General features: G+C 35.6%; 1 protein-coding gene across 1 annotated transcript in view; it reads right to left on the bottom strand.

The window, feature by feature from the left end:
- LOC121966559 (dachshund homolog 2-like) overlaps positions 1-13358 on the bottom strand; it is a 120732-nt gene that overhangs the window by 31646 nt on the left and 75728 nt on the right. The window contains exons 5-7 of the mRNA XM_088073089.1: positions 12100-12269; positions 11734-11839; positions 10842-10916 (exon numbers count right to left, since the gene is read on the bottom strand). Of these exons, the coding sequence (XP_087929215.1) occupies positions 10842-10916; positions 11734-11839; positions 12100-12269 (351 nt within the window). The remainder of the gene's footprint in view (positions 1-10841; positions 10917-11733; positions 11840-12099; positions 12270-13358) is intronic.

Below are 13358 nucleotides of genomic sequence, written 5' to 3'. Positions count from 1 at the left end.
TAGCCTTGCTTTTTGGGTAATTTTTTTCAACATGCAAAATCATGTTGTTTTTGGTTGTTTTTGCAACTTTCTGTGCAATGGCGTGTCTTGGCACTCTATTTAATGAGATTTAAAGCAGTTTCTAGTCATTTTTTAGATATGGCATTTTTTGACATTTTTGCCATACTATAGCCTTGCTTTTTGGGTCATTTTTTTCAACATGCAAAATTATGTTGTTTTTGGTTGTTTTTGCAACTTTCTGTGCGATGGCGTGTCTTGGCACGCTATTTAATGAGATTTAAAGCAGTTTCTAGTCATTTTTTAGATATGGCATTTTTTGACATTTTTGCCATACTATAGCCTTGCTTTTTGGGTCATTTTTTCAACATGCAAAATTATGGTGTTTTTGGTTGTTTTTGCAACTTTCTGTGCGATGGCGTGTCTTGGCACGCTATTTAATGAGATTTATGGCAGTTTCTAGTCATTTTTTAGATATGGCATTTTTGACATTTTGCCATACTATAGCCTTGCTTTTTTGGGTCATTTTTCAACATGCAAAATTATGGTGTTTTTGGCCCTTTTGCGACTTTCTTTGCTATATGGCGTGTCTTGGCACGCTATTTAATGAGATTTAAAGCAGTTTCTATCAGTTTTTAGATATGGCATTTTTGACATTTTGCCTTACTATAGCCTTGCTTTTTGGGTCATTTTTTTTCAACATGCAAAATTATGTTGTTTTTGGTTGTTTTTGCAACTTTCTTTGCTATGGCGTGTCTCGGCACGCTATTTAATAAGGTACACAGCAGTTTTTATCAGTTTTTGGGACATGCCATTTTTTGACATTTTTGCCATACTATAGCCTTGCTTTTTGGGTCATTTTTTTCAACATGCAAAATTATGTTGTTTTTGGTTGTTTTTGCAACTTTCTGTGCGATGGCGTGTCTTGGCACGCTATTTAATGAGATTTAAAGCAGTTTCTAGTCATTTTTTAGATATGGCATTTTTTGACATTTTTGCCATACTATAGCCTTGCTTTTTGGGTCATTTTTTCAACATGCAAAATTATGTTGTTTTTGGTTGTTTTTGCAACTTTCTTTGCTATGGCGTGTCTCGGCACGCTTTTTAATCAGGTACACAGCAGTTTTTAGTCATTTTTGGGATATGGCATTTTTGACATTTTTGCCTTACTATAGCCTTGCTTTTTGGGTCATTTTTTTTCAACATGCAAAATTATGTTGTTTTTGGTTGTTTTTGCAACTTTCTTTGCTATGGCGTGTCTCGGCACGCTATTTAATAAGGTACACAGCAGTTTTTATCAGTTTTTGGGACATGCCATTTTTTGACATTTTCGCCATACTATAGCCTTGCTTTTTGGGTCATTTTTTTCAACATGCAAAATTATGTTGTTTTTGGTTGTTTTTGCAACTTTCTTTGCTATGGCGTGTCTTGGCACGCTATTTAATGAGATTTAAAGCAGTTTCTAGTCATTTTTTAGATATGGCATTTTTTGACATTTTCGCCATACTATAGCCTTGCTTTTTGGGTCATTTTTTTTCAACATGCAAAATCTTGTTGTTTTTGGTTGTTTTTGCAACTTTCTGTGCGATGGCGTGTCTTGGCACGCTATTTAATGAGATTTAAAGCAGTTTCTAGTCATTTTTTAGATATGGCATTTTTGACATTTTTGCCATACTATAGCCTTGCTTTTTGGGTCATTTTTTTCAACATGCAAAATCATGTTGTTTTTGGCCCTTTTTGCGACTTTCTTTGCTATGGCATGTTTCGACATGTTATTTAAAGAAGTTTAAAGCAGTTTCTAGTCATTTTTTAGATATGGCATTTTTTGACATTTTTGCCATACTATAGCCTTGCTTTTTGGGTCATTTTTTCGACGTGCAAAATTATGTTGTTTTTGGTTGTTTTTGCAACTTTCTGTGCGATGGCGTGTCTTGGCACGCTATTTAATGAGATTTAAAGCAGTTTCTAGTCATTTTTTAGATATGGCATTTTTTGACATTTTTGCCATACTATAGCCTTGCTTTTTGGGTCATTTTTTCAACATGCAAAATTATGGTGTTTTCTGTCGTTTTTGCAACTTTCTTTGCTATGGCGTGTCTCAGCACGCTATTTAATGGGGTTTAAAGTAGTTTTTAGCTGGTTTAAGAACGTGTCATTTTTTGACATTTTTGCCATACTATAGCCTTGCTTTTTGGGTCATTTTTTTCAACATGCAAAATTATGGTGTTTTTGGTTGTTTTTGCAACTTTCTGTGCGATGGCGTGTCTTGCACGCTATTTAATGAGATTTAAAGCAGTTTTTAGTCAGTTTTCAGATATGGCATTTTTGACATTTTTGCCATACTATAGCCTTGCTTTTTGGGTCATTTTTTCGACATGCAATATTATGTTGTTTTTGGCCGTTTTTGCAACTTTCTGTGCGATGGCGTGTCTTGGCACGCTATTTAATGAGATTTAAAGCAGTTTCTAGTCATTTTTTAGATATGGCCTTTTTTGACATTTTTGCCATACTATAGCCTTGCTTTTTGGCTCTTTTTTTTCGACATGCAAAATCTTGTTGTTTTTGGCCGTTTTTGCAACTTTCTTTGCTATGGCGTATATTCGCACGCTATTTAATGAGATTTAAAGCAGTTTCTAGTCATTTTTTAGATATGGCATTTTTTGACATTTTTGCCATACTATAGCCTTGCTTTTTGGGTCATTTTTTTCAACATGCAAAATTATGTTGTTTTTGGTTGTTTTTGCAACTTTCTGTGCGATGGCGTGTCTTGGCACGCTATTTAATGAGATTTAAAGCAGTTTCTAGTCATTTTTTAGATATGGCATTTTTTGACATTTTTGCCATACTATAGCCTTGCTTTTTGGGTCATTTTTTCAACATGCAAAATTATGGTGTTTTTGGCCCTTTTTGCGACTTTCTTTGCTATGGCGTGTCTCGGCACGCTATTTAATAAGGTACACAGCAGTTTTTATCAGTTTTTGGGACATGCCATTTTTTGACATTTTTGCCATACTATAGCCTTGCTTTTTGGGTCATTTTTTTTCAACATGCAAAATTATGTTGTTTTTGGTTGTTTTTGCAACTTTCTGTGCGATGGCGTGTCTTGGCACGCTATTTAATGAGATTTAAAGCAGTTTCTAGTCATTTTTTAGATATGGCATTTTTTGACATTTTTGCCATACTATAGCCTTGCTTTTTGGGTCATTTTTTTCAACATGCAAAATTATGTTGTTTTTGGTTGTTTTTGCAACTTTCTGTGCGATGGCGTGTCTTGGCACGCTATTTAATGAGATTTAAAGCAGTTTCTAGTCATTTTTTAGATATGGCATTTTTTGACATTTTTGCCATACTATAGCCTTGCTTTTTGGGTCATTTTTTCAACATGCAAAATTATGGTGTTTTTGGCCCTTTTTGCGACTTTCTTTGCTATGGCGTGTCTCAGCACGCTATTTAATGAGGTTTACAGCAGTTTTTATCAGTTTTTGGGACATGCCATTTTTTGACATTTTCGCCATACTATAGCCTTGCTTTTTGGGTCATTTTTTTCAACATGCAAAATTATGTTGTTTTTGGTTGTTTTTGCAACTTTCTGTGCGATGGCGTGTCTTGGCACGCTATTTAATGAGATTTAAAGCAGTTTCTAGTCATTTTTTAGATATGCCATTTTTTGACATTTTTGCCATACTATAGCCTTGCTTTTTGGGTCATTTTTCCGACATGCAAAATTATGTTGTTTTTGGCCGTTTTTGCAACTTTCTTTGCTATGGCGTGTCTTGGCACGCTATTTAATGAGATTTAAAGCAGTTTCTAGTCATTTTTTAGATATGCCATTTTTTGACATTTTTGCCATACTATAGCCTTGCTTTTTGGGTCATTTTTTCAACATGCAAAATTATGGTGTTTTTGGCCCTTTTTGCGACTTTCTTTGCTATGGCGTGTCTCGGCACGCTATTTAATAAGGTACACAGCAGTTTTTATCAGTTTTTGGGACATGCCATTTTTTGACATTTTCGCCATACTATAGCCTTGCTTTTTGGGTCATTTTTTTCAACATGCAAAATTATGTTGTTTTTGGTTGTTTTGCAACTTTCTGTGCGATGGCGTGTCTTGGCACGCTATTTAATGAGATTTAAAGCAGTTTCTAGTCATTTTTTAGATATGGCATTTTTGACATTTTTGCCATACTATAGCCTTGCTTTTTGGGTCACTTTTTTTCAACATGCAAAATTATGTTGTTTTTGGTTGTTTTTGCAACTTTCTTTGCTATGGCGTGTCTCGGCACGCTATTTAATAAGGTACACAGCAGTTTTTATCAGTTTTTGGGACATGCCATTTTTTGACATTTTCGCCATACTATAGCCTTGCTTTTTGGGTCATTTTTTCGACATGCAATATTATGTTGTTTTTGGCCGTTTTTGCAACTTTCTGTGCGATGGCGTGTCTTGGCACGCTATTTAATGAGATTTAAAGCAGTTTCTAGTCATTTTTTAGATATGGCCTTTTTTGACATTTTTGCCATACTATAGCCTTGCTTTTTGGGTCATTTTTTTCAACATGCAAAATTATGTTGTTTTTGGTTGTTTTTGCAACTTTCTGTGCGATGGCGTGTCTTGGCACGCTATTTAATGAGATTTAAAGCAGTTTCTAGTCATTTTTTAGATATGGCATTTTTTGACATTTTTGCCATACTATAGCCTTGCTTTTTGGGTCATTTTTTCGACATGCGAAATTATGGTGTTTTTGGTCGTTTTTGCAACTTTCTTTGCTATGGCGTGTTTCAACACGCTATTTAATGGGGTTTAAAGTAGTTTCTAGTCATTTTTTAGATATGGCATTTTTTGACATTTTTGCCATACTATAGCCTTGCTTTTTGGGTCATTTTTTCAACATGCAAAATTATGGTGTTTTTGGCCCTTTTTGCGACTTTCTTTGCTATGGCGTGTCTCGGCACGCTATTTAATAAGGTACACAGCAGTTTTTATCAGTTTTTGGGACATGCCATTTTTTGACATTTTTGCCATACTATAGCCTTGCTTTTTGGGTCATTTTTTTCAACATGCAAAATTATGTTGTTTTTGGTTGTTTTTGCAACTTTCTGTGCAATGGCGTGTCTTGGCACGCTATTTAATGAGATTTAAAGCAGTTTCTAGTCATTTTTTAGATATGGCATTTTGACATTTTGTCATACTATAGCCTTGCTTTTTGACATTTTTCAACATGCGAAATTATGGTGTTTTTGGTCGTTTTTGCAACTTTCTTTGCTATGGCGTGTTTCAACACGCTATTTAATGGGGTTTAAAGTAGTTTTAGCTGGTTTTAGAACGTGTCATTTTTTGACATTTTTGCCATACTATAGCCTTGCTTTTTGGGTCATTTTTTCGACATGCAAAATTATGGTGTTTTTGGTTGTTTTTGCTACTTTCTGTGCGATGGCGTGTCTTGGCACGCTATTTAATGAGATTTAAAGCAGTTTCTAGTCATTTTTTAGATATGGCATTTTTTGACATTTTTGCCATACTATAGCCTTGCTTTTTGGGTCATTTTTTCAACATGCAAAATTATGGTGGTTTTGGTTGTTTTTGCGACTTTCTTTGCTATGGCGTATCTTGGCACGCTATTTAATGAGATTTAAAGCAGTTTCTAGTCATTTTTTAGATATGGCATTTTGACATTTTTGCCATACTATAGCCTTGCTTTTTGGGTCATTTTTTCGACATGCAAAATCATGTTGTTTTTGGCCGTTTTTGCAACTTTCTGTGCGAAGGCGTGTCTCGGCACGCTATTTGATGAGGCTCAAAACAGTTTTTATCAGTTTTTGGGACTTGTCATTTTTTGCCATTTTTGCCATACTATAGCCTTGCTTTTTGGGTCATTTTTTCGACATGCAAAATCTTGTTGTTTTTGGCCGTTTTTGCAACTTTCTTTGCTATGGCGTATCTTGGCACGCTATTTAATGAGATTTAAAGCAGTTTCTAGTCATTTTTTAGATATGGCATTTTTTGACATTTTTGCCATACTATAGCCTTGCTTTTTGGGTCATTTTTTTCAACATGCAAAATTATGTTGTTTTTGGTTGTTTTTGCAACTTTCTGTGCGATGGCGTGTCTTGGCACGCTATTTAATGAGATTTAAAGCAGTTTCTAGTCATTTTTTAGATATGGCATTTTTTTACATTTTTTGACATTTTTGCCATACTGTTTTTGGTCGTTTTTGCAACTTTCTTTGCTATGGCGTGTCTCAGCACGCTATTTTATGAGGTTTAAAGTAGTTTTTAGCTGGTTTTAGAACATGTTATTTTTTTGAATTTTTTGCCATACTATAGCCTTGCTTTTTGGGTAATTTTTTCGACATGCAAAATTATGGTCTTTTTGGTCGTTCTTGCAACTTTCTGTGCGAAGGCGTGTCTCGACACGGTATTGAATGAGATTTAAAGCAGTTTCTAGTCATTTTTTAGATATGGCAGTTTTTGACATTTTTGCCATACTATAGCCTTGCTTTTTGGGTCATTTTATCGACATGAAAAATTATGGTGTTTTTGGCCCTTTTTGAAACTTTCTTTGCTATGGCGTGTCTCAGCACGCTATTTGATGAGGTTCAAAGCAGTTTTCAGTTGTTTTTGGGACATGTCATTTTTTGACATGTTTGCCTTGCTCTTTTGGTCATTTTTTGGACATGCCATATAATGGTCTCTTTTCTAGCACTCGCACTTTCTATGCTATGGCGTTTCTGACGTTTTCTAATGAGGTTTTAAAGTTTTTTCATCTGTTTCTGGGACATGTCATTTTTCTTATACTTTGTATGCTATGATGCAAATCTAAATCTATAATATTTTGTAAAATGCTGTTTTCAGCCATTTTTGGGACATGTCAAATTTGACATTTTTCACCATACTATAGCATGCAATTTTTGGCCATTTTTTCAACATGCTAAATTATTACTCTTTTGGCCTTTCTTTCAATTTTGTATTCTATGATGCGACTCTACAGGCTACAATATGTCCTTTTCAGCCATTTTTGGCGCATGTCAAAATTTTACATTTTTTGCCATACTATAGTGTGCGATTTTCGACCATTTTTTCGACATGCTAACCTTTTTTGGACTTTTTTCCGGCTTTGTATGCTATGAGTAGTACTAAAGTATTTTGAAAAACATCAAATATTGACATTTTTCAAAAATGGTTGAAATTGATATCATAGCTTGGTGCAATTTCTGACCCCATGCTATAGTATGACATTTTTGGCCCAATTTTGGACCCAATGCTATTTAATTCATTATGATATTTTGGTGCAATTTTTGATGACAGACTGTTGTTTGACTTATTTTTGTGATTTTTGATGACAAAGATATTGTCAGATATATTTCTGACATATGATATTGTGATCATTTTCTGTTGTTTTTTTTTAAGGGATCCTTTTTTAAAAACATACAGTACTATGGATTGTTTAATTAAATATTACACTATTACGTTTTCATAGATTATCTGTTACATGATATATTATTATTTTTATTTTATGACATAGTATGCTATAATTTTCCAGTTTTTCATATCACGTTTTGTAAAATACTATTACTTATTCTTAGACGTGCTCACAATAAATATCACTCATTTTTCCTCCTTCAACAAACAAAGAAAGTATTGCAATGTTTCTCTAAAACCTGCAAAAAAGCAGCAAAAAGTCCATTTCCGATAAGTCAAAATATGTTATTTCTTTAAAAAAAAATTAAGAAATGGATGTTTTACAGATGTTTGTCATCAGCGATACGTCATCACAAGCTCCAAGTGAAGTTTATGAAATGTTGATGTTTACTAAGGTATAAAAGGCAACGAAGCAGCATCAGAGAAATCAATTACACCAAACACACACACACACACGCAGGTCGTTAGTATTCAGACAATCATGTGTGGTACTAATTGGCAAGGATTAAAGACATCCTTGATTTGTGTGTGAGTGTGTGTGTGTGTTCATTGCAAGTGCGTCACAGTGTCTGATCAGCCCTTAATGCCTAACACACTGACAACTGGGTTAACTCTGCTGTGAAATTAACGCTGATTAAGATGCACTCTAACACACACACACACACACACACACACACACACACACACCATCTCTATCCCCTATCTGCCACCTCATCCATACATCCCTGTACTCCACCTTTTCTCTCATATCTTTCTTCATCACCTTCTCTGCACTTTCACACTTGTTTTCGTCTCATCTTCATCTTTATAACCTTCTTCTTTTTCCTTCTTTCCCAATTTCCTTAAGTCCATTTTCTGTCTTTCTTTCTTTGTCCACCATTAATATTTTCTCCTCTCGTCTTGTTCATTACTTTCTTCCCTCGATTTTTCCAAAAGTAATTCCTCAATTTTCCTAAATTTCCTTCTTTTTCTTGAAGTCAGAACTGACATCCGCTGCACCTGTAAACTCTGTATTTTTGGCTAGACTGAAAAAAAAGCACACATTTATTTCAAATATCCCTAAAAGACCCGAATCCAAACTCCCAAACCAATCTAATCAGTTCATCCTTGAAAACATTTGTGCTAAATTTGAAAAAGAAATCCTTTAGGTGTTCATAAGATATTGTGATCACAAAAATGAGAAAGAACTGGTCACAGTTACCTTGACCTTCAACCTATGACCACCAAAATCTGACCAGTTCATCCTTTAGTCTAAGTTTATGTTTGTTTTAAATTTGAAGGAATTCCCTCAAGGCGTTTTTGAGAAATCACGTTTACGAGAACTGGCCAGATGGACGTATGTATGGAAAACTCAAAAACAGAAAAAAGAAGGAGGGGGGAGAGGATCCAAAAAATGAGGCGAGGGAGGAAAAACAGGAAGAATAAACACTGGTTTAGGGATAATATTTCATTGTGTCTCCATAAAGTGCTTTTACTTTGAAAAAGATGGTGTGGATTAATTAATGCTGACTAATCAGTTTTGTGAGTTAAAGCTTTAAAGAAACTGAATGTCAATCACCAAGAAAAGAATATTCAATGAATTTTTTTGCTTCCACTGGTCACGAATTTGAATTAAACGATCACTAAATTGAGTGAGGATACGACACACAGTAAGGTCATTTTCATAACAAACACAAGTTGAGTTTATCACGTCGTTCTGCTGCAGTAATTGCTCCAATATACCTTCCAGATGGAGGGAGAGCAGTTATTTCCCCCTGAGATGGGCAGTTAAACACTTTCTGAGTCTGAGTGGATTTTATACGTTTTCTGGTTATCAACACGAACTTAAATACTTGCATATGTTTTTATATTTTTGTGAGCTTTCAGTTTCTACTGACAGTAAACAGTAAGTTTTTGTCCTGATCAGCTCACAGACAGCTTTGTATTTGTAAACTGATTTTAAAAGATGATCTTTGCCGCTGACTTAAAGTTATCTCAGGTGTCACTTTCAGCTACATTAACTTATTAGTAGGATAATGTAGGTAATTAACCCTTTGAAACCTGAGCAAATTGGCATTTTCATTTTTAAGAAGTAGCAAAAAATGAGATGAAAAAAGTAAAAAACAGAGAAATTACCTCAAGAAAGTGCTAATACATAAATAGATATAATTAGTTATAGAATCATGACAAATATAGATATACTTTCCTGGACATTTTTTCCTTTTTTGATCGCATCTATTAATCTCTCCAGCTAATTTTCAGATCTTTTTCTTGCCATGTTGCTCACTATGTTTATGTTTGAATTTTTTATTTCTTCTTTGGTTTAAAAATGTATGGAATTTTAGAATACAAATTTTCACATACAAAACAATACAAAATTACATATTTCTTGTACTCTCAACTGAAAATCTCAACTTCAGTAGCACTTATATACATTAAATTTTCCAATTTTATTCCTATCTATACTCTGAAGGTTTCTGCGGAGGGGTTTGTTCATACACTATTCATAGCCTGATTTATAGAACTTTTAATCCCAAAAACATGGCGAAAATGGTACCTTACAAATACCGATGCTTGTTTTTATTCTAAAAAATGGCACAAAGGAGAGCCTGTGTTAACATTTTCTCGGGAAGCAGGAGAGGATTTTTTGCAGCTTGTAGATCTTCATGTGTTTTTGTCTGCAGTTAAATGCCAAATATCAAAACGTGTATCAAGAATGACGAAATTTCTTTGGTGTCGACGCAGACGTGTTTTGATCGTGAAAAAAAAGTGAAAATCAGCGACATTCAGACACTTCCAGGGAAGCTGAATTTCTCTCCGCAGTCTTTTAAGCTCCACGCTGTATTCTTAACGAGGAGCGGCATCACATTTGTATTGATTTTAAAGGCCGCTGCTCCTGCTGATGTCTGCAGCCAACGCAGAGGAAATGAAGGCAAGAGGTGAAGAGAGTGAAGAATTAGCTGAAAACAGAACGTGTTAGAAGAATGGAAAACGCAGAGAGGGCGATGGAGGGAGGAGAGGGCCCCACATGCTTTTAGTGTGTGACCCCTTGATCCCTTTTAGCCATGCCTCCTTCACTTAGCCTCACCCCTCCCTCCATCTATTTATCTATCTATCTATCTCGGCCTCCCTCGTTCATTCTTCTGATTGATAGCTGGGAGACAGGTGATCAATAGGAGGGGCTGAACATCCTGACGCTTCTGTTTCTCTGTTTGTGTGTGTGTGTGTGTGTGTGTGTGTGTGTCTGCGAGTGTGTTTTCAGTCACTCTGTCATGTGTGTGTGTATAAATACAGTAGATGAGGAAAGCCCTCTAAGTGAGGACAATTTGTCAGACGTCAAAACGAAATGGGTGAGGGTTTAGATTAAGGTGGGTAATGGAGTATCTGCACTTATATAAGAGTGTGTGTGTGTGTGTGTGTGTGTGTGTGTGTGTGTGTGTGGTCCAACCTTTGTCCTTTGTTATTTTCTTGATGGGCGCAGCAGGGTTGGTCAGTGCAACATCTGCATCAGCTGACACCAATCCTGTTGTTGAAAAAAAAAAAGCACAGTGAGTTTTTATGTGTGTGTGTGTGTTTGTGCGTGAACACATGATGTTTGCACACATGTATATGTAAATACATCTGCAGATCTGTGCGTTTCTGTAGCCCTTGTTGAGGAAGCAAAACAGGCGTGACGGGTGTGACAGGCCTGGGTAGCTTGAGATCCAAATATGTATGTATGTGTAGTTTTAAAACAATAAGAATAGGCCTAAGGGACTGTTATTTATTTATTTTTGATCATCCCCAAAGCAAACAAATAATTTTTTTATATATTTTACATACATTTGTCAAAGACTGTTGAATATTTAAAATCCAACAATAATTTCTGTTTCCACACTTTCTGACTGTGACAAATGGTGTCATTTCGGTGATTTTTTTGGCAGACCTACGGATTTGGATGTTATGCTTTCTTTAAAAAGAAAAAAAGAAAAAATTAAAAGAAAAAAAGAAAAAAAGTGACAAGAAAAAATATTCCAAAGAATTTTTCAAGCTAAAAAAAGCAAAAAAAAAAAAGGTTAAAAATAAATATCTTTTCACAAAAATTAATTAAAAAACAAAAGTCAGTCATACTTAAAAATGGAGAAAAATCCCTAGTTTCCAAAAATGAACGTGGAGAAGCCTGCAACTAAATTATAGTATTGATTAATCAGTTGATTTTCTCGATAAATGGCTCAGTCATTTGGTCGTCGTTTTGAAATTAACGTTATTGATTATCAAAACAGTTGCTGAATAATTTTCTCTCGATCAAGTACTCGACCGGTCATTGGTCATATTTCAGTGATATATGTGCGTGTATGTACCGAGTCTTTCGGGCGAGCTGGAGGCCGAGCTGCTGGGCTGCGACTGCAGAGGAGTGTTGGTCTCATCAACAGATGGAGACAGAGAGGGACTGTCGCACACTCTCTCCTGCAGAGACAGAGAGGAGGCATGAAAGAGTGAGGTGTAAACAGTGATTCAGATCTGAAGCGAACCATTAGAGGTTTAAATACGGTTACTACGGGTTACCAGTGTGAATTACAGAGAGCACACCATCATGTTGCATCCACAATAAAGCTGAATCTAATCTAAAGTATAGTAAAAGCTCTTTATTTAGGCGTTCCTCAGGGAAAATACTTGGATCCTCTATGGTTCTGGGTTTTTTTTGTTTTTTTGTGTGTATGTTTTACCTTGATGACAGGCGCCCTGTGTACGTGAGTGTGTATCTGCTGGGCTGCAGCGGCCATGTTGGCGATGGTGTTGAGGTGGTTCATCTGCGACATCGCCATGGCTACGGACGCAGGCGGCAGCCCCATGGGCAGCAGAGGGTGGGGCATCATCATGAAGGGTAAGTCCAACCCTGAGAGAGACAGAGAGAGAGCAGCAACTGTGAAATAATAATAAAGTTTTTTTTATATTATTATTATTAAACATAATTTGACATTTCTGAAAAGCATAAAAGAAAATAAAGTCAAAAAAGCTAGTTTATTATTATCAAACGTTAAGGCTATCATTTTACTTTAAACCTTCACTTTTGGGTTTTGGAAGAGTGTTTTTTTTTTTAAATTAATAAATGTCTTTTTTGTTCAGTGTCGTGCATTTTTTGGTGAAACTGTAATACTGACGTCCACATTTTGTAATAGTACAATCTGTCATCTTGATAAGTTTCTGCCATTTAATCTGTTTCTGTTGCTGTATTGTTTGACTGTTTGTACCTGAGACTCCCTGCAAAGAAGTATCGATACTGAGCGGATTTTCCTGGTAAAGTACAAGCACAATTGATCTCACTTCTAAATCAGACTTGTTGACTTCGTTCAAGCTTCATACTGCCGACAGCATCACAACAAATCCTTCTTTTCTCTGCCTTTTATCATTTTTAACATCCGTTTTCTTGATAAACTGTGAATGAAGCCTTTGTGAGCATCAGAGAGACGCTGGTGTTGAACTTGTGTTGAACTTAACCTTGAGACACGACAGAGGGAGAGGTGTCACCTCAGTGTCAAATGTCTCGCTAATAAAACTTGACAGAGCTGCAGAGGGAGAGACAAAAAGACAGAGGAGAAAATATGGAGGGCAAAGGGTTAAATCTGGGATACCGAACTTGCTTTGCCTGGGGGCCACTTTTGCAAAAGGACATGAGGTCAGGGGCCAATCGCAGGAGCCACAAACATGTCTCTGGGATTTTTGGACATTTCTCAGATTTGGTGACATTTCTAGGTTCTTTGGACATTTCTCGGATTTTAGGACATTTCAAGTATTTTAAGACATTTTTAAGATGTTAGTACATTATTTGGGATTTTAGGACGTTTCTAGGACATTTATAAGACTTTATGACATTTCTAGGATTTTAGGATGTTTTTATAAAAGGCAGGAGGTTATTTTTCAGTTGTCTTCATCCCTTTTTTTACATTTCAAGTAATAGTTTCTATCTTTTTCTGTTGTTCTTTTA

The sequence above is a fragment of the Plectropomus leopardus genome, chromosome 23 (genome assembly GCF_026936395.1).
Source record: "Plectropomus leopardus strain MGB_pleo_1.0 chromosome 23, ASM2693639v1, whole genome shotgun sequence".
NCBI lineage: Eukaryota > Metazoa > Chordata > Actinopteri > Perciformes > Serranidae > Plectropomus > Plectropomus leopardus.
The sequence above is the reverse complement of the archived record's forward strand: the minus strand, read 5'-3'. Positions and strand labels throughout refer to the sequence as shown.